Source organism: Aulostomus chinensis, chromosome 22 (genome assembly GCF_037954235.1).
Source record: "Aulostomus chinensis isolate RoL2024-O1b breed Wild chromosome 22, RoL_Achi_v1.0, whole genome shotgun sequence".
NCBI classification, from domain to species: Eukaryota; Metazoa; Chordata; class Actinopteri; order Syngnathiformes; family Aulostomidae; genus Aulostomus; species Aulostomus chinensis.
In genome coordinates, this window is record NC_141341.1 from 14,654,508 (window position 1) to 14,679,627 (window position 25,120).

The following is a 25,120-nucleotide window of genomic DNA, read 5'->3' on the forward strand; positions in this document are numbered from 1 at the left end:
CACAGAACAGAAGTTTTATTTCAGCCAAACTGTAGACACTCAATGATTTTACTAAAAAACAAAAACAAAACAAAAAAAAAACCCACTTCAGTGACAGTTCTTAAATTCCCTTTCAATACTACACAATATAAAATATACATTATGTACATTTGCTCACAGCTGCAAGGAACCATTCCTTGCTGACACATGTAGACATATAGAGGAAAAATATTGAGGACAGATTTTAAAGTGAAATCAGAAAGTAGAACATCTTCCAGTCGAACGCATCAACTTTACACAGCGTTGGTCATAAACTTATACTCCAGTGGCTTGAGAAGCAGATGTAAACAGCAGCGCAGAGAGGTAATTTCAGATTCTGTAACTTTATCAAAATGTACAAGCACATTGTACCGAGATGCACACAGTGCAAAAATAACCAGCTAAAGTATTTAACATCAGGCCTGTCCAGTGACTAGTGAATAAAATGCAGTAAAGAACTGAAAGTAACTAGTATTTTCACAGAGTAAACAAACTGAACACTCAAATGAACAAATTAAATATGGCTAACAGTCTCACGTGAATGTGAATGGACGATGCTTGTGTCCCACAAATAAAAAAACAAACAAAACAAAAACCAATCAGAGACAAACTTTGAGCCAACACAATGGCCGAAAGGTGATTTTACATGTATCAGCATGTCAAATCACAACGCAAAGTCTGCGGTGCGTTTTCTACTGAATTTCCATCAATCTGTAAATTCTCTTCTGATGTGTTGTTTGTCTTTATTGCTGTCCTCTTTCCTTCAACAGAGACCTCCCCAGGTCATTTGGCTAAGAGACAAACGAATCAAACAGAAATGTACCTTAACTTGTAGCAATCATGCAATTATTACGCATCACTTTCGAAAAACACCTATTGTAGCATTATCGTATTTCCTCTGCGCACATGAAGCACCACAGACAGACAATATGGTTCAGCCAATACAACGAGGGGACATGTGTTGACGTACAGTATGTTAATTGGACAGCAGATCTGTGCCTGAGGGTGAGTTAGGCCATCATCTCTCCTGAGCAGAGTGGGATCAGGGGCACTAGGGTGTGTAGTGGTCTGTTTGTGTGTGTGGTGTCATCAGTAACCCCCCCCCCCCCCCTTCACGGGCCTTCTTCCTCACGTAGGAATTGGAAGACAGATGAGAAGTCCTTGTTAGCGTAGCCGCGGGAGCACATGACCCGGTAGATCTGGTGGGCGAGGGAACCCAGAGGGACGGGCGTCTTCGTGTTGGTGGCGGTGTTTTGAGCCAAACCGAGATCCTAGAAAAAAGATGCAATGACAGAAAGAGAGAGGCAGGTTTTAGTGGGGCTAAGAATATATTCTGTCAGAAATAACAGAGCATTCTCCTGGTTTCTGGGTCTTTGAAGGGAGTGGGAGTTCTAACAGGTCAACCTTTACATGAACATAAGCTTGTTTACCAGGATTTGCTTATTTACACCCACAGCAGGCATAAAACAACATTCTCATTCATGTGGAGTGTATCTCTGTGCTTCTGGTGAAATAAGGTCAGGAAATAATTCTTCTTTAGCTCAGTTTTGTTCCCTGTAAACGGCCAACTGTGTCTACACAGAGGGGAACAACACAGGAACCAAACGCGCAGCAGAACTCTGTGTTGGTGGGTAAAGCAACAGGTACTACACACTGTTACTACGACAACATCTTCTCATCCCATGTAATTAAATATGGATGCTCTCACACCCCCCAGTGTCACGACGCACCCCCTGGTGTCCAACCACTTCATTTCATGTACGTATATTTTATAAAAGGCCCAAACCATTGGTTAGGATTAGGAAAACATTGTGGCTTGCTTCAAAACCCAATTTTGTCAGGGTTTAGCATGAAGGACTCCCACAGCATCTGGAGGAAGTTGAAAGCCTGCTGTGACAAAGCGATTGTAATTGAGTAGATAGAGCAGCTTGAAGTTTGCTGACTGTGATAGAACTACCAGGCTAAAGTGTGCAGGACACACACTGCGAGTGTATTAACAGATGCTCGAAGTAATACAGACGCAGACTGACCCACACAGACGAGCGAGCTAAAGCAACGACAGTAAAATGAAATGAAACAGGCAGTCACAGATGATGCAGGAGAGGGAGGACAGGAGGGCCGCTCTGATGAAAAAGATCAGTTTGTAAAACCGAGCCAGTTGGAGAGTTGAGAGTCTCACAAATTAGATTAGCGATGAAACAATTCGTCCACTGACAATGAATCTCTACAACAGTTTTGACAATCTTTTATGTGCTTGAGTAAGTTAAACACCTCACTCCTCTTTATTTCATATATCTGTATAAATCTGACATGGACCTGACGTAGGGCTGTTCGATTTAGCCTAAAAATAAAATCCTTATTTTCTTCTCTCAAAATCTGATTTTCAATTACGATTATTTTGTGAAATGACAAAAGGCAAAGGAAGGACTTCAAATATGCTGTTTTTTTTATTGAACATTTTGCAAATCATTTCCCCATTGGGATTTGAGTGCAAACCTTGCTCTTATTAAACAAAAAATAATATAAAGAAAAATTAATGAACTTTTGCCATCTGGCTTTGCTCCATGCTATCTTCTTGTAGACCACTTGTAAACAACAACAAAAAAGAAAAGAAAAAAAAAACAATCCCTTTGGGATTGAGAGAAAAACCTCACTTTCATCCCCTTGATTAAACAAAAACCAAAGAATAAAGTGCCAAATTTTAACTTTTTGTAAAATAAAGTTTGTAGCTTGTAGCGGGGGTCCAGCGTGTGAAGCAGATGTCTGAAGCCAGCCTTTTCTACTGTGTATATCGGGACCATGCCTGTCGCGATATGAAACGCGACTGCATCTGGAATATTTCCCCACCCCCAGTCTTATCATATGGTACCACACGTGAAAATGACGCTGGCACAGTAACTTGCTTCGGAGTAGGTGGTGGTGTAGCCGCATCTCCGGTCCCTTGTGCGGTCCGCCCTGCAACACACTGCTGCTATTCCGACGGATGGTTTTTCTGGAGGTGTTGAAATAAATTAGTCGTACTGCTTCTAACTCCCACTGACTTAAGACAGATTTTTCAACGCGGAGGACTTTGCTCTTCATCAGAAGAGTCGAAGCCGAACCACTTCCACACAACGGACTTTAAGGCAGCTAAATCCAACGCCGAAATGTTTGTTTACAATGTGTAGGAAACGCGCGACAGGAGAACGGAGGCGGAAGTCACTACGGCAACTCAGCGCAGCCCAGACACATGAACGGGGGCTCTACCGTAATTACCCTAGTTAAAGTGAATAATCGATTTTACGAGTTTTGCGTTTTTAACATCGTCCTAACTTCATAATCGCGATTTAAAATCGATTAAGAGAACAGGCCTAACCTGACGTGTCAGATGGTTGCTTTCCCACTAGCATCAGAGAAAACGCCCACTGAAAGTCTTTCGATGGGATGAACTATCTGTCCATCACAGGCTAACTTCAACCAATCAGATCAATGAACTGATGTAGAAGCTGAGGCCAGTTGGTAGAAGAACGAAAACTTTTCCATGTGAAAAAGCCTTCAGTGTTCTTTGCTCTTCTGTAAAAGATAAATTTACTCTCCAGCTCCATGATCGCGGAGGCCATAGCAGCATCTACGCTAACCTCTTCAGGAGCCGCCACTGTTGTTTTGAACGGTTGCTTCTCATTGTTGTTAGGTTTTTGGACTAAACGGGATGGCTTCTCATGTGACCTCATGAAACCAGCTGTCTCACAGGGTAAAGTCTGGACTGTGGGAGGATAACACCTGGGACTGCTGGAGAACGTCAGGGCCAGGTTTCTCTTCACCTTCGAAAGTTAAGAAATGAGCTGATTTAAAGACAAGACACTAGGTCAGGGAGCAGGAAGTTACCTTAGCCATTAGTGTGGTTCCGAAGCCTCCCTGGTAGTTGTTAGCCGAGGGGACGCCCTCCATGACACCGGGGACTGGATTGTACGAATCACTGGACCAGCAGCGACCTGAGGACATGTTGAGGATCTTTGCCAGCAGTTTGGGGTCCAAACCCAGTCTGGGAGAAGAAGAGCACAGAGGTCAGTATTTCCTTTGCTATACTCAAGGATCAGCATACTCGTGTGTAGTTGATATGAATACTTGTTACACTGGGCATCTCTCCAAAAGATGCACTTCTGGCCTCTGGATGACCAGTACTGCACTTCTGAGTAACCAACATCAGTTGCATGCAAACCTGTTCTTGTCTCATACCTCCATGTTTGTGTGGGAAATTCATGAGTAGATCACCCGATTAGTCGAACCAGGTGTTTACACCCTGGAAAGACCACCTGTCCACATTAGCATCAATTAATACGGTTGATTCAATAACTATCATACTTTATATTTACGCCCACTGTATACTCATCCAGATTAAGATAAGTGGTGAAGAGGAAGGTGAAATTGAGCCGATAGAAGTAAAAAGTACCCATGACGGCAGTCATTTTCTAAAAGGGGTGAAGTAGAAATGTGGAGGAAGATGGGTGAGGGGCAGCGGGTAATCGCGATGACCCCCAATGAACCTTATGCCCGGCTGTGACCATTCCTCAGTGTTAATGGCTGAAGGCTTTGTAATGCTGGCTAATGCAGTATTGATGTTTAGCAGCATGTCTATCCTTCATCATCCCTCTTTCATGAAAAAAAGTGGTGGAGGAGGAGGAGAAGTGGTTAAGCAGCACGGGGGAGCCATAAACCTCGCTGTCACGTATAGCGGTGCACTCTTAGTTCTGCTGCAACCTGCTTTCACATGCACAAATCCTGCTGCTACAGAGAGAAGAAGCAAGACGCAGAAACAGAGAGTGAAACAAGGCCATGGAGTAGAGAGGGTGTGACGAGCTCCAGTGTCTGCTCATGTGTATTAAGGGTTTTAAAGGCCGGAGTGAGGCTGACCACATCAAGCCCTGCCTGCCTCTGTTCAGTGTTACTTACAGCTGAGGAACTCTACTCTGTTTTCAATATGACTGTTAACCCATCATAGGTCCTTAAGGCCAGCAGCCCCCCTCCCTCCACCTGGCTCTCATTCCGCCATTACTACCACAGTTTTTACTGGCTGTCTACTAACTAATTAAGAACGGGGAGTTGCATTTACATGCCCTCCATGTCTCTCCCTCCTCCTCCTCCTCCGTCTCCATTGTGTCCGCTCCTCACTTTTTTAACAGACTGTTTTGGAAATGTGGCATCAGTGACTCTGTATGCTCAAATACGTGTGTGTGTAAACATGTGTTTTGGCTTTTTTAACAGCAGTCTCGTCATGATGGCTTTTTCAGTTTATGTCTGTGAGCATCCTCCGCCATCCTCTCCCTGCCACCTCCATTTGTTCTTCTCTCTTCGTCCTCCCCCTCATCTTCCCTGCTGACACCTCCCTGTCTGAGGACTCTGGGGGACATATGTTTGACATCGCACACAAACCCCCCATCTCTTCACTCACTCACACACACACACACATACGCACAAGCAGTCAGCCCCTCCCAGCGTTCTGGGTCAGCAGCTGAAAAGGTTACTGGCTAAGCTACAATAAACCGCGTCCGAGCGCGCAGATCATTTGTTATAGCGACCAGAGACGCTGACGGGGAGCTGTTGTCCTCTGTTAACGATAAATCAATGAATTACCCCTCTAGATCCCATCTCACGCTCACACACTCACACACACACACACAGGCATGCACACTAAAAACCACTCAAACGGCCGTGGTTATTAGCTGGCGCAGTGGCGTTGTTCCTCGCCTGCTGTAATTTGCGTGGAGAAGAGGACATGTCACGCTTTAACAAGATTGACATGGATAGATACATACACGTAGTCACAAACAGCAAAACAAACGTGTTGCTGTGTGATGCTGGCGCAGATTGACGAGATGGAGATGGGATGAAAATAAGAGGGGAGGGTGTTTATGCGCTGGGAGCTCTAGCAGGTGGAGTTAATTTGCAGCGCCGCTACTAACTGTCTGTTTCATTGCGATTAGCTCCTTGTCCTCGACTGATGCCACAAGAGAGGAAGCCCAGAATGTTCCCCGTTTATTATTACATTAAAGAGGTAACGAGCACATATACACGCAGACACACAAGCTTTTACTATCTCATTTATGGAGGCAACAAGCACATTTATCACCCAACTTTAATCTTCATCGGAACATATGCTCACAATTCATTTGAGCTATGATTAGAGGAGGAGGAGGAGGAGAGATGTGCGTCTGTGTTGGTGTGTCTTGTTAAACCCTTATGATTCAGCCAACGTTCTCGCCATGATGCGAATACAGCAGCAAACATGTGCCTTCCTGCTCAGGTATCGCACGCAGGTGAAGCTGCACACTAAAGAAACTTGTGCTAGTCGCCTCTCTCTTCTTCTTCCTCTTCTTTCATCTTCATGTGCGTCATTAAAATCACTGTTGTCTCCTCAAACACCCCCTCCACACTGACTGGTTGGCTGCATGCAGAAATTACAGCAGCCAGAGAAGATGAAGGGATTAAAAAGAAGAGAATAAAATGAGGAGGTATAGCAAATAGGGATGAAGAAGAGAAGCCCAAAGACGGGGAAAGAGGAGGAAGAAAAAAGACTGTGTGTGTGTGTACTCATAATTGTCATGCGTGGCCATTCCTTGCACTAAGAGAACGTCACGCTCTGCTGGAGACGGCCCGAGCTTCCATCTGAGATCAACAAATTAGCTCCACCGAACAGAACTCTGTGTGTGTGTGTGTGTGTGTGTGTGTGTGCCTGTGTGTACAGGTAAGGAGACAAGCGCGCGCGCACACACACACACACACACACACACACACACACACACACACACACACACACACACACACACACTTGTTTTAAGAAAGGGCAGCTCTATCAGGCCCAAGTCCGGCATGATAAAATGTTATTGCTGTTTTCCTTTAAATTGGCTGTGAGCGCTCAGTCTTCTTTGTGTCAGACGGTGTCAGTAAGTGTGTCGGTACACATGCGGCTAAGAGACCATCCTCTCTGCATAAGAGGCTGAGCTGCAATGCAGCATGGGAGATTTACGGGTGTGGGTGCTCTCTAAACGATGGCAGTCTTTGTCAAACCTTCTAATAAAGCCCCAGAGATTGGCTTTAGTAAGAAGTACGGGGATGTGGAAACCCTAAGCCAGACACACACACACCGTACACACAATCAAAGCTAGATGGATATAAACAATAATTCACATTCAATTTGAAGCGATGCACAATGTTTTTAATTTTCATAGATTATAATGATGTGCATAGTAAGTTGTAGTTTTGTGAAAACTGCTGTCTCGGCTTGTAAATCTGTGTGTGTGTGTGTGTGTGTATGTGTGTGTGTGTCAGAGACAGTGTGGCGATGTGTAAATCTGTGTTGCTCCCTTAATGCCTCCATATTTCAGAGGCCTAGTGGGGGGATTTATGTACAAGTGCTCATGCCAATTTTCCTTCTCTGTCTCAGCACAGATAAATCAGCTGCACTAACACAGCTGCACTGTGGCAAAAGCAACTCATGCACACGCTCTCTCTCTCTCTCTCACACACACACACTTGCTAATAAGTGTAAGTTTAAAAAAAAACATAAAAACACATAAAAGTAGCACAGTGAACAGAGGAAACAGTTTGACAAGGGGGATATGTAGAAACCTGAGCAATAATAAATTAACACTGCTGAAGTGAAATGCTAAACTGATGGCTCAGTTTGCTGCATTCGTTGGAGGGATGCAAGTGCACTGTAGAGTCTACAGGGAATCTGTATTTTGGCAAGAATTAGATGCTCAGATCTGTTCACATCTGTCCACGATTTGACCATTTCTGAATGAGCCAGACATTTTATAAGCGAGGACTTCATATCCCATCATTAACAGCCTCCTGCCCAAAATGGCTTGACGCCAGGACTAGGCATGATGAATGATGGGATTTCTAGGCGGTGCTCAGTGACAGGGGTGTGACAGGATACTGGTGAGAGCTCAATCAGCAGATGTAAATCAGAGGCTGTGGCTCCACCCCCTCATCCATCTCACTCCACAAGAGATGGGGTCTGACTTGGGGCTGATCCCCTTTTACACTTCCATAAACTGAACACACACAGGCACGCACACGTTTCCAAACCTGTACTGAAGTAGTAAATTACTGCCACAGTTGCAGCTTTATCACTGGTCTAGTCATTTCTTTTACAGTGACAGCTCGTTTTTAGCTGAATTAATGTGGGGCTAAAACGTTGAACATTCAAATCTGCCGTCTTTCAGCTCATGGTGCCCATGATAGCCAAATGTCAGAAAGACGCCGCTATTTTGTTGATTCAACAAGAAAAAGAGCCCCAGCGGATCACTAAACTGCTTTGATACATTTGGCTACATCTGTATGTGAACAGCACATTCTGCTCATGAGATTATTATGATTTTAAGGACTTGATCAGGATAAACTCTGTATATCCAGCTGAAGCAGAGTCACAAGTCAAATATTCAAATAGAGGCATTAAGGAGTGCCACATTTCAACACGTGTCAATGTTTCAATTGAGTTTGTTTTGTAATTAAGGAGAAAAACAAACATCCCAATGAAATGGCAGTCAGTAATGTATTTTGCTGTCATTTATGGTCGCCATCGTGCTTGTACTCTTCCCTGCATCCTCTCAAAAAGGGAGGAGCTGGTGAGCCTTGAGCTTGCGTCTGAGTGCCTGTGCACGTGCAGTGGATACACACAATAAAATCAAGCATCAGTTTAAAAAAAACAAACTGAGGTTCACGGGTGCAAACTGGCCTTTGGGCTGTGTATCAAACAGATTATTTTTGGCGCCTTTGTGAGTGGAGCATACAAGCCTCTTTGATGCCCCCCCCCCCCCCCCCCCCAAACACACACACACACAACTGATGGGATGGGAGACTGGCTGGAAATGGCAGCCAAATTTGCAGAGACCAGTGAAGTACAAAGGATCAAGGTAGAGCATTTATGCTTTGTTAGTATTGTTGCTAAACCAGTAGGCAAACCTTTATTTTTCAAACTCTCTTTATTAACAATTGTCAACGTCCAAAATGATCCGCAGGGGCTGACAGGAAGTACACTGTAACCTAATAAATCTTGAGCAGTGAATACTACGCTTCAGGAGGGCAGGTGGGACAAAGCTGAGTGTTGCATTGTCAGACAATACCTGATGCCAAGGTTCATGGTCTCTGCGGTCCCAATCATCCCGATGGCCAGCAGCATGTTGTTGCAGAGCTTTGCTGCCTGAACCAAGAAGGGAAAATGACACTTTTACTGTGTGCATGTGACTTGTCCATTGAGGCAACGTCCAATGCAGAATGTAAATATCTTGAAAGGAATTTCGGACATAATTATCATGATAGATGAGATAGATGATAGATGATAAGTGAATGTTCTCAAACAAGGACTCACTAGAAATATCATCAACTGGGACGTGTCACATGGAGATTCTGGGATCAGTGGAGCAAAATACTTATTTAGTGCAATTTGATAATTTAAAAAAAAATAATGAAATAATAATGGTGCTCAACACGTAGTTTTAGCTTTAGATGATATGTGATATTTTGACTTTGTTACTGCAGTTATTGAGATTATTGAGAGTTTGAGAATGTGCTTTAAGTTGCAGATAAAAATAAATCCTGTGCCAGCATGTATGTGTCCAGATTTTTTTTTTTTTTTAATTACCTGTCCAGTCCCAACCTGCCCACAGTAGACAACATTGGCTCCCATGCATGTGAGGAGCTCCTGTGCAGCGTGGTATTCCTCCTCCAAGCCACCCACCATGAAGGTCAGTTTGGCCATGCTGGCAGCCCCTACACCTAAAACACAAACGCGCACATATCAACGCCCTGACCTCACAGGGGAGGAACGCCAACCAAAATCTGACCTACAAATGTTGTACAAGTGCTCACAAAGTTTCATTCAACAAAAGATGTTTTTAAGTAGCTGCTCAATGAGTTAGCAGGTGCATTCAACTGTGTATAGAGTATTTAACAGCACACAGTGTAGTGATAGCTTCACTGTTTCTACAAAACCATGCTGTGTGTGTGTGTGTGTGTGTGTGTGTGTGTGTGTGTGTGTGTATAAGACTCATAGTGGGACAGGCATGTTAAGTTGTGGTGCACCAGAGGGACAGAGGTATCTTTAAAAGCCGATTGTTGCCATCATCCACTGCACAACCCTCGTGGGAACCCTTGCCTTTTGTCCTGTCACCCCACCTCTCTCAGTCCCTCTCTCTCTTTCTCTCTCTCTCTCTCTCTCTCTCACACACACACAACAGCTGTGCCTGAGGCTGCCCCTCCTCATGGGGGTATCAGTGACAGGCGTGAGGGGTAATTAACTTTACACTTTATCATGTTCAATTAGGCGTTCCTCCCCATGCCTGATGGCTTAAGGAGCGTGCCATGTTGTAGGAGGCGACTGCAACCCCATCACCCCCCCACCACCACATCCACAGGGTCCTTAATGCAAAAATAACTGCCTTTCAGAGTGGGTTGAGCCCCATCGGCCTGAGTCTCTTTAATGGCACTGTCCCTTAAATGCTTCATTGAATAGCCCCAGACAATAACACAATGAATTGCTGTTACACACACACACACACACACACACAAAAGTATTGTAGAAGGTGAAATATTGAGCAGCTTGCTGGATCGTGCAGGTTTGCAGTTCTCAGAGCGACAGAGTGGGGTCGTTGGCAAGTCTCTTCAGGGTGTCGTCAAGTGGTAATGAAATGCCTCTTAATACTGAAAACCTAATAATGTCAGTGTTAATAATTAAAAAGGGAATTACTGCGGACAAAACAGCTGAAATCACATCAGAGAGTGGAGGTGACCAGAGGAGCAGACAGGAGCTCTCCATGACCCGTAAACACAAATATACATCCCTCAATCCCCTCCCCCATCTTTAATTGGCAGTGCTGTTGTCAGTGTGCGATGATGCCGCTACACTCTGTGTGTGTGGGTATACGTGTGTGTCAGCGATGAGCTGTCATCAGGTCATTAGGGCCACATAATGAAGCCCAACGCTGCGGCAGCTGCCTATGGGCCACTGCAAACACACGCTCAGCATAAGGCCACCACACACACCAATCATACACACATATGGTCCACAGACCACCGACATGATATATTTATTTCCTCTCATGTTACTTCATGTCAAGCTGTTTTATTTACATATGCCTGGCTTGCTGTACTTAAGATCAATAATTAGTAGCAGAATTTGTGGAGGTGGGCGATAGTGATTTAAAAATGGATCGAGATATTTTATGGTATTTTTGCTGTGACAATGAATGACCGTATGAAAACAGAATGTCGAAACACAAGTCTGCATACAGTCTTGAGAGCCATGCGATCATAAATATTGGTCCAAAAACACTTAAAACCAGCCAACACCAAATTCTTGACAAGCTGGCAAAAAAAAAAAAAAAAAAAATTTGACTCCAAAATCTTATTACCAGGAATTCACATAAGAATGTGAAGGTAAACTTAGTGAAATGTGTTCCAAACATTTACCTACGTGTACCTATAGTGGCACAGAGCTGATATAAATCAGTAACAACATACAGAAGATTTGTAAGGTCTCTTGATGACAATTCATAGCTTCCATCATGTTGTGACTGAATGGGCAATGTCATTTAAAATCTAGTACTGAGATCCTCATAGAACTTTACAGTGCTTTCACACTTTTGGAACCGGAGATGGAATGAAAATATATATGTTATTGTTTTAATTGTGGAAGTTCAGCAAATCATAGAACAAATCATGAAAACTTTAACTCAAAATGAATTCTCCTTTGTTTTGTAGTTTTCATGCAGCAGGCTAAGATTCTGTCTCAGATTTGCACACAGACACACACACACACACTGCAGTGTGACAACAGTGCTGCTTCATTAGTGGAGATCACTGTTAGCAGACGACTAAAGAGGAGATTATTGATAACACAGTCAATGTGCTGATCAATATATCTCACTAAAGCGAGAGAGAGAGAGAGAGAGCAGGAGAAAAGAGGAGAGGATGGAGTGAAAACTTAGGAAGAGAGAGAGAGATGATGATGATGGGGGGCAGCAGAGAAAGATAACGATCTCTCTTCCTACCTCCCAGCATCCCTCCCAACTCTCCCCCCTCAAATTAACTAATCACCCATAATAAGCTCTTATGATCTGTAGAGGATTTCTATAAGCAGTGACACAGGGATGATGGAAGATCCTTGTTGCCAGAAGAATAATACATCATTACCATAACAATGCTTATGTGCGTGTATCAAGGAGTCTCCTCATTGTGCATGGAACAACGTGCATTTGTCTTTGCACATGAGAAGTGTAATTGTCTCTCTACAGTAGGTGTGTGTGTGTGTGTGTGTGTGTGTGTGTGTGTGTGTGTGTGTGTGTGTGTGTGTGTGTGTGTGTGAACGTGAGGGGCTGTCCCGTTCTCGGGCCAGTCCTGTCAGAGACGGATTAAAGAGGAATCCTAATGAGGCTTTCTGAGTGCTGGGTCCACTGGCTCATCCATCCCGGTGGGAGTGACAGTCCTGGATCGTTAGCACTGTGCAACTACACATCGCCCCCTAGGGGAGGGGAGGGGGGCAAGGTGTGTGTGTGTGTGTGTGTGTCTGCATATGATGATAGAAGATGCAGAGAGGAGGGATGGAAATTTTAAAAAGCTATCCACAAGAGGGAATGTTCTGTCTATAATGCTACACCAGATTCTACCTAACAAACTGTTAAGAAAAGAAAAGTTAAGCTGAGAGGTAAAAACGTGGTCTACGTGTGCTTTCATAACCTCGCATTCAGTCTGTTTCAATCGAACCCTGGTGCAGTTTGTTTGGGGACGTGCGAGAGCAGTAATCATACTCCGGTGGAGACCAAAACAACTAGTAAGACTCCACATCTCCCAAATAGTCTTGGCCTGTTCCCAAGTGAACCGTACAGAATCTTGATTGCAGTGAGAGCACAATCTGGTCCAATAGCTGAGAGCAAAACAAATAGCAGAGGATGATGGGAAAAGACGAGCAAAATGACCGAGAGAGGACTGACTTGCACTTCTGCTGAAATCTGATATCCATTCGAGCTGGAGAGTTGATGTTTTCTGGCGCGAAGCACAATTCTGGCACCCCCCCACCCCCCCACCCCCCCCACACACATACAAATATACTTCTTATTTGCTAGTTTGACTCTTCAGATGGCTGTTTAGCTGGACCCCCACCTTCAAACCTCCAAATCAAGCCGCCCCAAATGTCATTGAACCATGCTGGTGTTGGCTGTTACATTCTTCTCTGTACTGCCAGGTCATGAAAGTGCTTCAACAAAGTGCGACAGATGGAGAGGTTTGAGCTGAGGGTGTGTGGCCCATACAACTTCCTTAACAACATCTTTAGCCGATCTCCTCTCACAACAAGTTAATAAGCAGTCACTCCAACATCATTAGATCAGATGCCTAACAGACGGGTAGTAACCCAGAACATAAGAGAGTGAAGCAGGTTGTGTGAAGTCAGAGGGAGATCAGAGGAACAACTTTGGTTTGGCCTGTTTGTTGTGAACACTAGATTCATTAGCACTTCTCTCATTACACACAAAAGAATCAACCAAAGCAATTCATGACAGTCTTGTAACCTTTTAAACTTGAGCTCTTTTTGAAGTGGTGTGTGTGTCTGTGTGTGTGTGAGCGTGTGTACATGTGTATGCAGTATCTGTGTGTGTGTGTCCTATGGACAGGTGCAAATCCTAGAGTCAGCCACCAATAAGACATCAGTTGGAGCTTCTGAGGGCTGTGTCTCGGAGTTATGAGCCACGTGTAAACCAGTAGGCACTTTTTATTGGTGTTGGGTTAAATTAAACTACATTGACAAATATGAAGCAGCACAAACAATACACACAGGCGGATACAGACACACACACACACACACACACACACACACACGAATAGGACGATCGCAGAGTTTGGTAATGGATGACGCATTTGACAAAACGCCAACCCTGCCAACCCCACCCCTGAGAAGATTCGGAAAAACACTTCAAGCTAAACAACACCTATAATATCATTAGAGCTGCGCCAAACGTCTAATTTCCTCAAAATGATAATGTAACTGCTCTTACTGAGAGAGTGCTTGGAGAGATTTAGGGATACTCCAGATTTCGTGTAACACCTTTGAGTCCAAAAAAAAAAAAAAAAAGTTGTTGGCGTAAAAACCCTTCAGCCCTGGCAGGATGCTACCTTGTTTGCTGCTAACCATATGCACATGTAAGGTTAGAGTTTTGGCTCGGCTGCAGTCGTCTGTAATTCAGGCTTAATAGTGTAACATCATTGAGTCGACATGAGCTGACTGCTTGCAGTGTGAACTGGAGGGTGTTTACAGGCCCAACAACGTAGCCTCATGTGGCCCACCATTATAATTACACCCAAGAGCAGATCTGTTTCTCAAAGAAATTAAAAACCCAAACAGGCCCTGTAAAGAACATAACGGATATCGAGTAAATCAGTGAAACGGTACAAGGGTGTCTGTTACCCCCCCCCCCTTTAAAAAAAAAAACTAACTCTCACACATAAAAAAGCAGCACTTTCAACAGTTTATCTGCCAACTTTGCTAATGCTGCACTGTTATGTGAAAAACAGGCTCTTTATCAGCTCTGGTTAATGGCTGTAGCGCCATGAGAACTGAATCCTGCACGCAAACGCTCTAAGAGAACCTCAGGCGACATGGGGAGAAAAAGGGGTTAATTCAGTTAAATTCAACACAGTTGTTCTGTTTTTTTTTTAAGATTACTACAGGCTTAAGGGTTTAGTTTGCAATGTCTGTCCATTGACCACGAGGCCAGCCTGAATCATCATCACCATCATTACCATCATCACCATCAGTAACGGCTCTATTCCGTAGGGGAGAGCTTGGTCAATGCTAGGTGACAGAGAATGAAGGAGGCAGGACCGATCCACAATCAATCCTTTCTGTAGCCCAATGAGACTCACTCTAGAAAAGAGCAAGTTAATAATGATGCCCAATTAGGCCTCTCTCTCTCTCTCTCTCACACACACACACACACGCACACACACACACACACACACACACACACACACACACACACACACTCTTAAGATGCAGAAACTGTCCTTCAAAATAAACTGCATGCTAATTCCCTTATAGATGAGTGACACACTGTGTGACATTTTGGGTTACATTTGAAGGACAGGTTTGTATGACTCATATACCAGCTGACTATCACACGCACACACACACGCACACACACACACACACACACACACACACACACACACACAGCAGCTGACACTGGGGCAGAGAGGTATGAGCCAGTCCCATATGAGCCAGTCCCCAGCTGCTGTGGGCCTGCCTCCATCTGGAGTATAGGCAAGCCCCCCCCCCCCCCCCCCCCACCTCATCACTACCCCTGGTCAATTGACTCCCCTCCCCTCAGTGTCACGAGAACCCGTCAGTGAAAGTCTTGTTATGCTAATCAAGTCTTCTGGTCACTGTCTCGCTAGTCTCGGTTAGCCCATCAAAATGACTGCAACAGCACCGCCCTCCTGCCTGCCGGTCCAACCGGCCCAGGGAACCATCCATAACCTCCAGTGAACTGCCTTCAGGCCCTGAGACTCACCTTCTCATTAATCCCATTCTCAGACTGGATTAGGCTGGCCTGAGTGATCCGCTGTTACTTCCTCTGACCAGATATCCCACGGGCAGATTTCACTGAGTGTTCGACCGGGCAGTGGAGTCAGGCAGGTTGTCAACTGTGACCAGATGCTCTCTCTTTTTTCCCACTTGCTGCCATTTATTCTCTGACATTTTATCACTTAAAGGGAGTCTAAACTCTGAGGTGAAAGCAGAGTCAAATCCCACAGATTACTACTTTGTTGTATTGCTAAGAATTTTGGTCGGGCACGACAACTTCACTTGTCGGACATCAAATGATTAGTTGCATTGTTGATGACGTAACTGATCGTTGTCTTTATAAATCAGACTCTTATTCTAAATTGACAGAAAATAGCAAATGGGAATATCTTTAAAATATTTCCAGAACATACGGCTCTGAAAAAAGACTTAAAAGAATGAATGGATCTTCGGAATCGTTGCAGTTTTTTTCTTCTTCCTGTCATTGACTTAAGTTATTGATTTTAAACAAAGAAAACAACACTGTGTAATGTTGGGATACGATACGATGGGAAACGCTGAATGAGTGAACACAGGGGGATTTCAGACACATCCTGTCAAGTGGCACAAGAAGCACGATTGGTTCATGAGAATTTTTAAGGACCACAGTAACCCCTTTGGATATACTTCAAATTGTGCTGCTGCCAGTGTCCCAATGTAATGTCCTTGTAATAGTTAAAGTTTTTCCAGATGGCAGGGAAGACTTCTGGTGGAGGGAACTGTTCTCAGAGAACCAAAGGGGTTGATCCTGCAGCAGCAGTGTGTTTTTAGTTTGAAAGGTTATTTTGTGTGCAGAAAATATAACCCATCAGTCATCTTTAAAGGAACAAGAATAGTTTTTTGGGAATATGCTTATTTATCATCCTACCAGAGCCAGACAGGAAGATATATACTCTTCTCTGTGTGCAAGCAGCAGAATAACTGGAACTACTTTCCTGACCTGAGTGCAGTGATTTCACGCAGCACCTCAAAAGCACCATCAACCAATCAGGGCCAGCTTTAAAGGAGCGGATGAGGATGATTACTTCTGGATGATCCCAGATCCTGAACCTGATCTATTTAAACTAGGTTACACGGACAGAAAACTAGACATTTTGGGTGAGCAGGCAAGATGGTGGCTCGCTATCTTGCCCGTCTACTACTATTATTTGTGCTAAGCTAACTAGCAATCAGCTAGTCTCTCCCCACTGCATGCATAAAGAGAAGAGTAACTTTCTTCTCGTCTAGTTCCGCGAAGAATGGACATTAAACACATCACCAAAAAGTAGACCTGTTCCTTAAACAGTTACATTTTAGATCTTGACACATAATCTCAGCTCAATGACCCACTGTTTCATGTGCACAACATTTGACCCTGTTTGGTCTGTGTTGTTGAGTACTGTTGTACACATGATGTTGGATCCTCAGCTGTGCAATTTTTGACCATATGATGCAGGTCAAATGTCCACTAAAAACTAGTGAGTTGCCCTAATTGGGATTTCTGAGAAGCATTCACTTTCTTGGTGTAGAATTTAAGATTCAAAACAGCTTGTGAAATAACAAACCAAAAATAACCATCTGAAATTATCAACAGTCAAACTATTTGGTAGAGCCCAGCTGTAAGTCAAAGTAATCTTTGCAGAAGCTGATCCAGGTCCTGAGGGCCTGGAGGGAGAAATGGAGCCTAAATCCGTCAGCAGAGGAGAGGATTGGCAGCACAGACTTGACGATCCAACTGGTGCCAGCATTGGCTTCAACAAGCTTCTACAGGCTGGTGGATGACGTTCAAACTGTCGGCAAATGACACACTGCAACAGTGAGGCTTCAGTTGATGTGGCATGGATATGATTAGAGTGGTGTTGAGACTCAGCCTAAATGGGTAGTTAGATGAGGATTTTAAGAGCTCACAAACAAGCAACATTAGCTCGACTGCTCACGGTCCCACAACAGCTCCACTCCGTCTTGCTTTCATTTGCACTGATAGCTAACTTTCCCAACGCTGGGAAAAACACAATGAAAGTTTTTTTAGGGCCTTTTTAAAGCGTCGTCCGTTAGCAATGTGGCAACCCACCATGGGCACATAGACACAAACACAGGCATTCTGGGTAATTACTGCTAACGACCCCACCACTTGTTAGCCAGACCTCCTATTTTTGCCATCAGTGTGCCAACACCCTGAGCCTGTGACATCAGAGCTTGTTTTGTTGTGGGTCAACTTTGCATGCGGACACATTTATTGACACCAGACAGTGGTGTAAGTGTGTGTGTGTTAGCATGCCTGAAGAACCAGTCTACGTAAATCTCTATATGTGTGTGTGTGTGTTTGCCAAGACATCGCAACTCTATGAATATACCTGAATCCTCTGCGACATTCTGCAAATATAAAAGCCAGTGGGATGCCCATGAGAAGAGGGTGAAAGTTAGGGAGGGAAGTGTTTGTGATTTTTTTTTTAAGTTATGACTTTGCAATTCAGATCCCACGATAGCCTGCCAAACCTCTAGTGACGCACGCAACATACACACAAACGCACACACTGCTGTGTAAAATACACCAACTCACACATTAAAGTATCGTTTTTTTTTATCAAAGAGGGATTAAAATAAAATAAAATAAAAAAAATTACAGACACCACACAAAGAACAAGCAGCGGCGACAGAAGTTTAAGAGTCCTGGCGATGTCAGCAAGTGGGGCAAGTCAAGTGTTGTCATCCCTCCATTAATTATGAAGCACTGGGTCCTATTTATGGACATAAAGTATTCACAATGAGAACATTAATAGTCCTAAAAGGCCCCATTTCACACCACACAAGTTGAGTTGTTTAGACTAAAGCTCCATTTTAATTAAGTATCCCAGTAAGAGTGAGATGGCGTCAGCAATATCAAAACCTTAAAACTGACCTCAAGCATAAACTATTTTATAATCCACAACAGAGCTTTCCCTATTTTCTAAATCTATTCCGCTCATGTCACCAATACTTGACTCTCTTGCACAGACCTCCTGGGTGTGAGGGTACCCTATTTGGGTAGGGTGCCATCTCCTGGTGGGAACAGTGCATATTAATTTATGTTTAAAAAAAAAAGGGGGGGTGTAAGAGTGGTGCTGTTTCCCACCAAGAGCAGGAAGCCTAAGCCCCCAGGGCTCTGCTTGTAGAGGTGGAGGTCACCCCACCTATCTCAGCTCATTTGATTATTGATTCATCAGTCTTGTATTTTGTTGGTCTGCAATTTCTGTTGCGTCTATGAAAAAAAAAACAATGTTGTGAAACAGAAAATGTATTTATTCATATCAGCAAATCCTCTAGAAGTAGTGAATTATTAGTTGATAAATCTAATTCAATTTATTGTCACTTTTAATAGATTCTCAATTTTTATGTTTGGTTAAAATTTGCACTACGTCTGGACAGAAAGGTGTCTTTTCTTGACACATACATGTGACGAGTGTGCATGTGTGAAAGAGAAGTGTCAGCCGAGCAAGTCATCGAGGCAGGGTAGCAGGTAAATCATTGGTCATCTCTGCTAGTAAAAGAGGCTTAGTCGGGAGACAGGAGAGGAAGAACCTTCACAGAGGACTGCACACACAAACTGTTCACTGTCTGTAGTATGTAAACAGTGTGTGTGTTAAGAGAGAGTAACTGGCTTAAGACTCTGATCTCGCTGACTGCGGTCGGCCTGTTCTGCAGACGCCAGCTGGTAAACATGCCAGTGTGGGCCTAGTCTGTGTTTGTATGGGGGGAGGGCGGGAGCTACAGTGTGTTTTCTGCGTGAATTATAGATTGAGCAATAGAAAGCAAATAGACTATGATCAGAGATGGTAGTCAAAGAGGAGTGTCAGAATGTGGCATAACTTAAGTGCATACCTGAAGCAAAACAACTCTGTGTGTGTGTGTGTGTGTGTGTGTGTGTGTGTGTGTGTGTGTGTGTGTGCGTGTGAGAAAGCCAGAGAGACAAAGAGATGGACAGTTTTACTGAGATGTGTCTTATCTCCCTCCCTCCGCTACTCCATGTGAGGGCAGTTTCTCTCCTCTTTATGGCTCTTTATCTGACATGAAAGGCACTAACATGGGATACCCGCCATTACGGGTCCATCAACATGAAAAGCTCTGACATGGGACTCTCCACTGCGACTCAGCCCATTAAGAACGACCGGCGATCCTGTGCTCTGTCAAGGAGCCATCACAAGCAGACAGCCCCAACATAATGAGGACTTAAAACCTTAACCTTGCCTTTAAGACCTCTGGTCAAATGCAGCAATAAAACCTTAGGAGGGCACCTACTGGCTGGCCTGCTCAGTAATTACAACCTGTGTCCTGGCATTAACCCAAAAGGTCCCATAGTTTAGATACACAAAAGAGTGTAAGATAGTTCAGAAGTATGGCAGAGGGGTCACAGGCCTGACACTCTGATTGGTATTGTCAGCTTTGACTGCTGAGCAGGGGTCTGTACTGCAGAGCAAGTTCAACATACCCAGGCTATCTTTAAGTTAGCTAGCTTGACAACACCTATAACCACAACGAAACCTAAGAGGCGATCATCAACTTTTATTAATAATTGTTGCTGACTGGGAAAAGAACAGGGAGCAAAGCAATTTGTTAAAAAGGTTGGATTTCTTGAGGTATCAAAGGATCCTTGTATCCCATGTATAGTAGGACAGTTTGTTTATTATACAATATACTGTATATCATGCCGTTACGTTAGAAAGTTAGAAAGGAAGGCTATATCTAGCCAACTCCACAGGCTATCTCTGCTCAATTGGACAAGCAGAGCTACCTGTAAACTATCTGTGCAATGAGTCTGGCCATAATTTGCTCCACAGAAGCCAACGTTAAAAAGATTTTGTGGAGATTTCAGCACTTAAAACAGCTTTGGACATTTTCCTTCACATTTCAACCAAATGCAGCTAATGTGTTCTGTTCATTAACAAATGTGCGTGTCAGTGTGACTACTGCAAAGGGATGGCATAAAATTGAATACTTTGGCGACCAAGTTTATGTTAAAAGTCTGAAAAAAATGAGGTTACTTGTTTTCTATTGTACTTCAAGTATGACAAATGCCGGAAACACTGAACATTAAGAGCAAAGTCCAATATCGCAGCAGCAGTAAGAAGTGCACCTGCTGGAAGAATTGTGGGGGAAATAAAGAACAACAAAAAAGTCCATGCTGACAGCAGAATTTCCATCAGTGTACTGCAGCATTAACATAGTGTGCAGTCAAAACAGAGTATGCGTGTGATGCAGTGCAATGTTTTCGTGGCATGAAATGAAACTACTTTGAATCTACAGGTGACAAAGACCTTTTTGAGGCTAGTTCTTAGTATAGTTGGCCCTATAAATAATCTTTTTGCTATGAGATCCCACACACCAGCCCTGATGATTTACAATATATCAGTGAAACACTAACTACACTCAGGACGTGAAAAACTAAAGTTACACCGCTAACAAGCAAATCCTGCTTCGTAGCATAAGCACTAGTTAGAGCGAGACATAAAACCTGCCATACCATCATCTTGCACTTGTGTATTTAGCACTGTGAAAGTATCCCCTCCATGGAAGATGGTATATTTGATATCAAACCAAACCATATGCGGAACTGGAGATGATAAAAAAGTTAAATTAAAATGTTGACCGGCTCTTTGATTAGATACGTGAGTCGTTACCTCCTGAAACCGGAGCATCCATGAACACAGCACCCATCTTCTCTGCTGCAACTGCCATCTCTCTGGAGACAGCAGGGTCGATGGTGGAGGAGTCAATTAGAAGCGTTCCCTTCTTTATCTTCCTGAGGAATGACAGACACAAGTCTGTTTACTTTTATGCTACTGAAACAGATTATGATCATGTTGTCTTAAGTGTGGATTTTCGCAGGCAGAGTGCATTTCAGTGCAAGAAACTCACTTGAGGATGCCATTTGGACCAGTGTAGGCCTCTATGACATTGGGACTGGAAGGCAGCATTGTGATGATGCGGTCTGCTTTCTCAGCCACTTCTGCTGGAGTGTCCACTACCTGTATATTGGAGTTACACAATAGGTCAACACAAGAGAAACACCTTCATGAAATAACTGACTGATTAACAGCTTTACTATTAGACTTTTCCTGCTGAACAGGCTTCAGATTTGCATATGTCGTTGTTACTGACTCCATCGCACCTGGGCCCCCAGCTCCTGCAGCTCCTTGCGGGACTCAGGGAAGACATCAGTGGCGATAACGGGATAACCATTTCTCAGAAGGTTTGTGGCCATGGGGCTGCCCATGTTCCCCAGACCAATAAATCCAACAGGGGTTTTTGAGGCCATTGACCGCACAGACACTGAAGGAGACAAACAAATTGAGAGGATGAAGGTGAGATGTTTTGTTTAGCTGAAGTCAAGACAAAAAGAAAATAATTCTAAAAGTCAAGAACATACAGTAGCCATCTGCAATAAAACCATGTGTAGTTATTGTAACAGTGCAGGTGATTAGTGTGATTCTGCTCTCCCAATTAAAGTGCTTGCCAGGATCAGTAGTGCTGTAAAAAAAAAAAAAAACAACAACTTGCATAGTTAATGATAAAACAAACTGATATCCGAAGATTTTCCAGAAGGAAATGCTGTGATTAGAACAGTAACAAAAACACAGAGAGCTGTATAACTAACACCTAGCTTTAGGGAGGTCTGTGTCCAGGCTGTAAACCCCGCTGGCTCAGTCAAGGTCCACACAGGTTAACAACACAGGAGTGGAAACACTGGCAGGGAACCAAACGACAACAACAAGCCCGAGCACGAAGGCTGCCTTACAATCAGCCACCACCCCCCCACACACATAGTAGAGTGTGTGTGTGTGTGTGTGTATGTATATGTATATGTATATATATATATATATATATATATATATATATATATATATAATAAAATATATGTATATAATATATATAAAATATATATAAAAATATATATATATAAATTATATATATATATGTATATGTATATATAATATATATATGTATATGTATATATGTGTATATATATGTATATATATATATATCTATATATATATCTATATATATATATCTATATATCTCTATATATATCACCGTTCCTTTAAACCAGCCCCTTTAACAGGGTACATTATTATTCAACACTGACCTTAAATGACCAGGATCTCTCTCTTTTTTTTTCTTTAAGAGAACACTTAAGGTCACTACATAAAAATGATCCATAAAATTTACTGATAATATATTTTATAGAGGCTTTATCTGCCTTGGGGTGTCCTACACAACACTGCTGTCCACTGTTTGTGAAAGCACAATTTTATTTTCTAAACTGAGTTTAAGTGAGACTGAATATCATCCCACAACCCATTCAAACCACAAGGTTCAAAACGTGTTCACGGACCGCAAAGAGTCAGGCTTGTTGGTATGGCGACAGAGTGTATACTCATGATGGAACTCCCTCACTTTTTATTTCAAAAAAATGTTTTGTATACTGAACCTAACCCCTGAGTAGCAGCTCAACATTATATCATACAGAGGTGGATGGTATGTTTTTAAAATTGTACCACAAGATGGCATTTTAACACTTTTTTTTTTAATTTTTGTTTATTGACAGTATTTGCCTTTTTCTCTCTTGTAAAGCATCTAAACTAAACTGTCAAAACCAAGGCCCAATATAAAGTAAAATATTATTAATGTTACGACTATAGTTCTGACCACAAGCCTCATCTGAATACACTGATCCAAAGAAGCAGCACTTCACTCTGACCATCATCAAAATCTTAGCGCTACCAATTCAGTTGGATCAAATTTGGAATAACGATTTGATTCACAGTTGAAATCGGACAAAACAATGCTTGCTGGATTTATAATCCAACTCTGGGAAACAAATTGAAATGTAAAAATACTTTTCATTTGATAAAACTGCAAATAATGTTTGAATTGTGAAAACAGAGCAATATCTGCATGGTACCGACAATATGAGGAATTCTTGGCAAGGATTTGTAACAATTCATTGAGTCACACTCAAATGCAGGTGAGGATTTGAATTAGCATCTTAATCGCCACTTAATTCTATTGCCTCTGATCTTGAATGATGGGAAACACACTAACTTTTTAAAAGAGCTATCAACTTAAATTTGCTGCTGTTACTACTTAGCAGTTCATTCAGCAATACACTATATACATTTCAAATAGCTTTTTTTCCTGATTACATTTTAATTTTCTAATATGAATCAAAATATTACTTCTCTCTATAATTTCTTCTAATTCTACCATACTAATTCCCCCAGCCTACAGCGATGTCCATAAAACTTGTTTTGTTTCAAAATATATAAAATTACATAGACACAGAAACACACATATATAAAACACACATATATGGAAATGTGCTACTCGAGAGAGTATAAAAAAAACGCATTTTAAAAAAACAGCAGACTTCTTTTTTCTGGTGGTATTAGAAGCGCAATTGTTAGTGTTAGCTGAAATGCTCACACAGATAGGTGAATCCACTCGTCGTGGTTGTTGAGATTACTTTAGTGGACTTTGAAATTTGCCAGAGAGGACTGGTGCAAGAGCAGGTCTGTTTAGAAAAGCCATTACATGGGGAAAAGAGGAACAGAAGCAATGTACTGAAGCGCCAAACTGCCATAAAGTATCTCATGCTGCTTGATCACTTATAAACACTAACTATTAGAGATCCCTACATATTTACACACCTTTTTAACTCATACAGAGGTATTTACAAAACAATTATTACAAGTCTTTTAGGTTTAGACATTATTGTCATTCATAATTTCTATTATTTTGATGACTATCACTCCTACTATGGATAAATCAATTAATTTTCCTTACATCTGAAAGGCCAAATTTACTCACGTGGTCCCACTTAGGACAGCCCTGGGTTGGATGGTGTGACAGTGATACAATGCATGACGAACGCAGAGGTGTGTGCAGAATAACACCAAAATTAAAGCAGAATATTGCATGATTACCATGTGATGCTAGCTGTACACAGTCACTACAATATCATTGCGCATAGCTGCGGTGCTGCAGCCAAGTCTTTGTCTGTTCAAAGGAACTGTCTCTTGCTGCATATTTCATCATGCATCGCTGTTTAAAGGCTCATGAACACACGCAGCGTGTAGGCAGCTGATGGACTCTACTGTTAGATACTAAAACCTCATGTAGCACCTCCAGGGCGTTACTAAGCTAGTGTTAGCGAACATGCTAACAGTGGGGCGGGAGCGTTCCTGACCGAACACGCAAAAAACGAAAGGACAGTTCAGGCGAATACTTTACCAAAGGTAAGGTCGACATGCTTATTCCACGTTCGCAAAACATTTCGAGACCCTCGAAACAACGCAGCCATGCTTTTCTCCCCTTGACCTCGGCATATAGTGACAGCTGTCAGGACAGGACAGCCAAACGAAACTACTATGATTGACAGCTACCACCACAAATCCCAGCTGTCGAAGTGTCCCCGCGGCCAATAAGAACAAGTTAAAGGCGGGACATCCTGTTTAACTAATCGTACCCTCAAAGTCCTTTTTAAAGTGC

General features: G+C 42.9%; 1 protein-coding gene across 2 annotated transcripts; it reads right to left on the minus strand.

Moving 5' to 3' along the window:
* Positions 1-25,005, minus strand: hibadha (3-hydroxyisobutyrate dehydrogenase a). Of its 2 annotated transcripts, XM_086192760.1 has the most exons (9): positions 24,863-24,989; positions 21,999-22,099; positions 21,741-21,901; positions 21,488-21,597; positions 21,250-21,371; positions 9,644-9,777; positions 9,126-9,202; positions 3,883-4,039; positions 1-1,289 (listed from the first exon to the last, which is right to left on the minus strand). In XM_086192760.1, exons 3-9 carry the CDS (start codon positions 21,885-21,887, stop codon positions 1,131-1,133), a joined length of 906 nt encoding a protein of 301 aa, XP_086048886.1. In that variant the 5' UTR covers positions 21,888-21,901; positions 21,999-22,099; positions 24,863-24,989; the 3' UTR covers positions 1-1,130. The 2 variants fall into 2 exon arrangements, with proteins under 2 accessions (XP_086048886.1, XP_086048885.1); XM_086192759.1 differs by lacking the exon at positions 21,999-22,099 and having other exon boundaries at positions 24,863-25,005.
* Positions 25,006-25,120: the final 115 nt, after the last annotated feature.

What these genes read in the sequence shown, in the direction of transcription:
- hibadha (XM_086192759.1), bottom strand. Translation starts at nt 24,932, where the DNA reads ATGGCTGCGTTGTTTCGAGGGTCTCGAAATGTTTTGCGAACGTGGAAT. An exon ending in ACCATGAACCTTGGCATCAG is followed by an intron (nt 4,040 to 9,125) that starts GTATTGTCTGAC and finishes TTCTTCTCCCAG; the next exon opens with ACTGGGTTTGGACCCCAAAC. An exon ending in GAACCACACTAATGGCTAAG is followed by an intron (nt 1,290 to 3,882) that starts GTAACTTCCTGC and finishes TCTTTTTTCTAG; the next exon opens with GATCTCGGTTTGGCTCAAAA.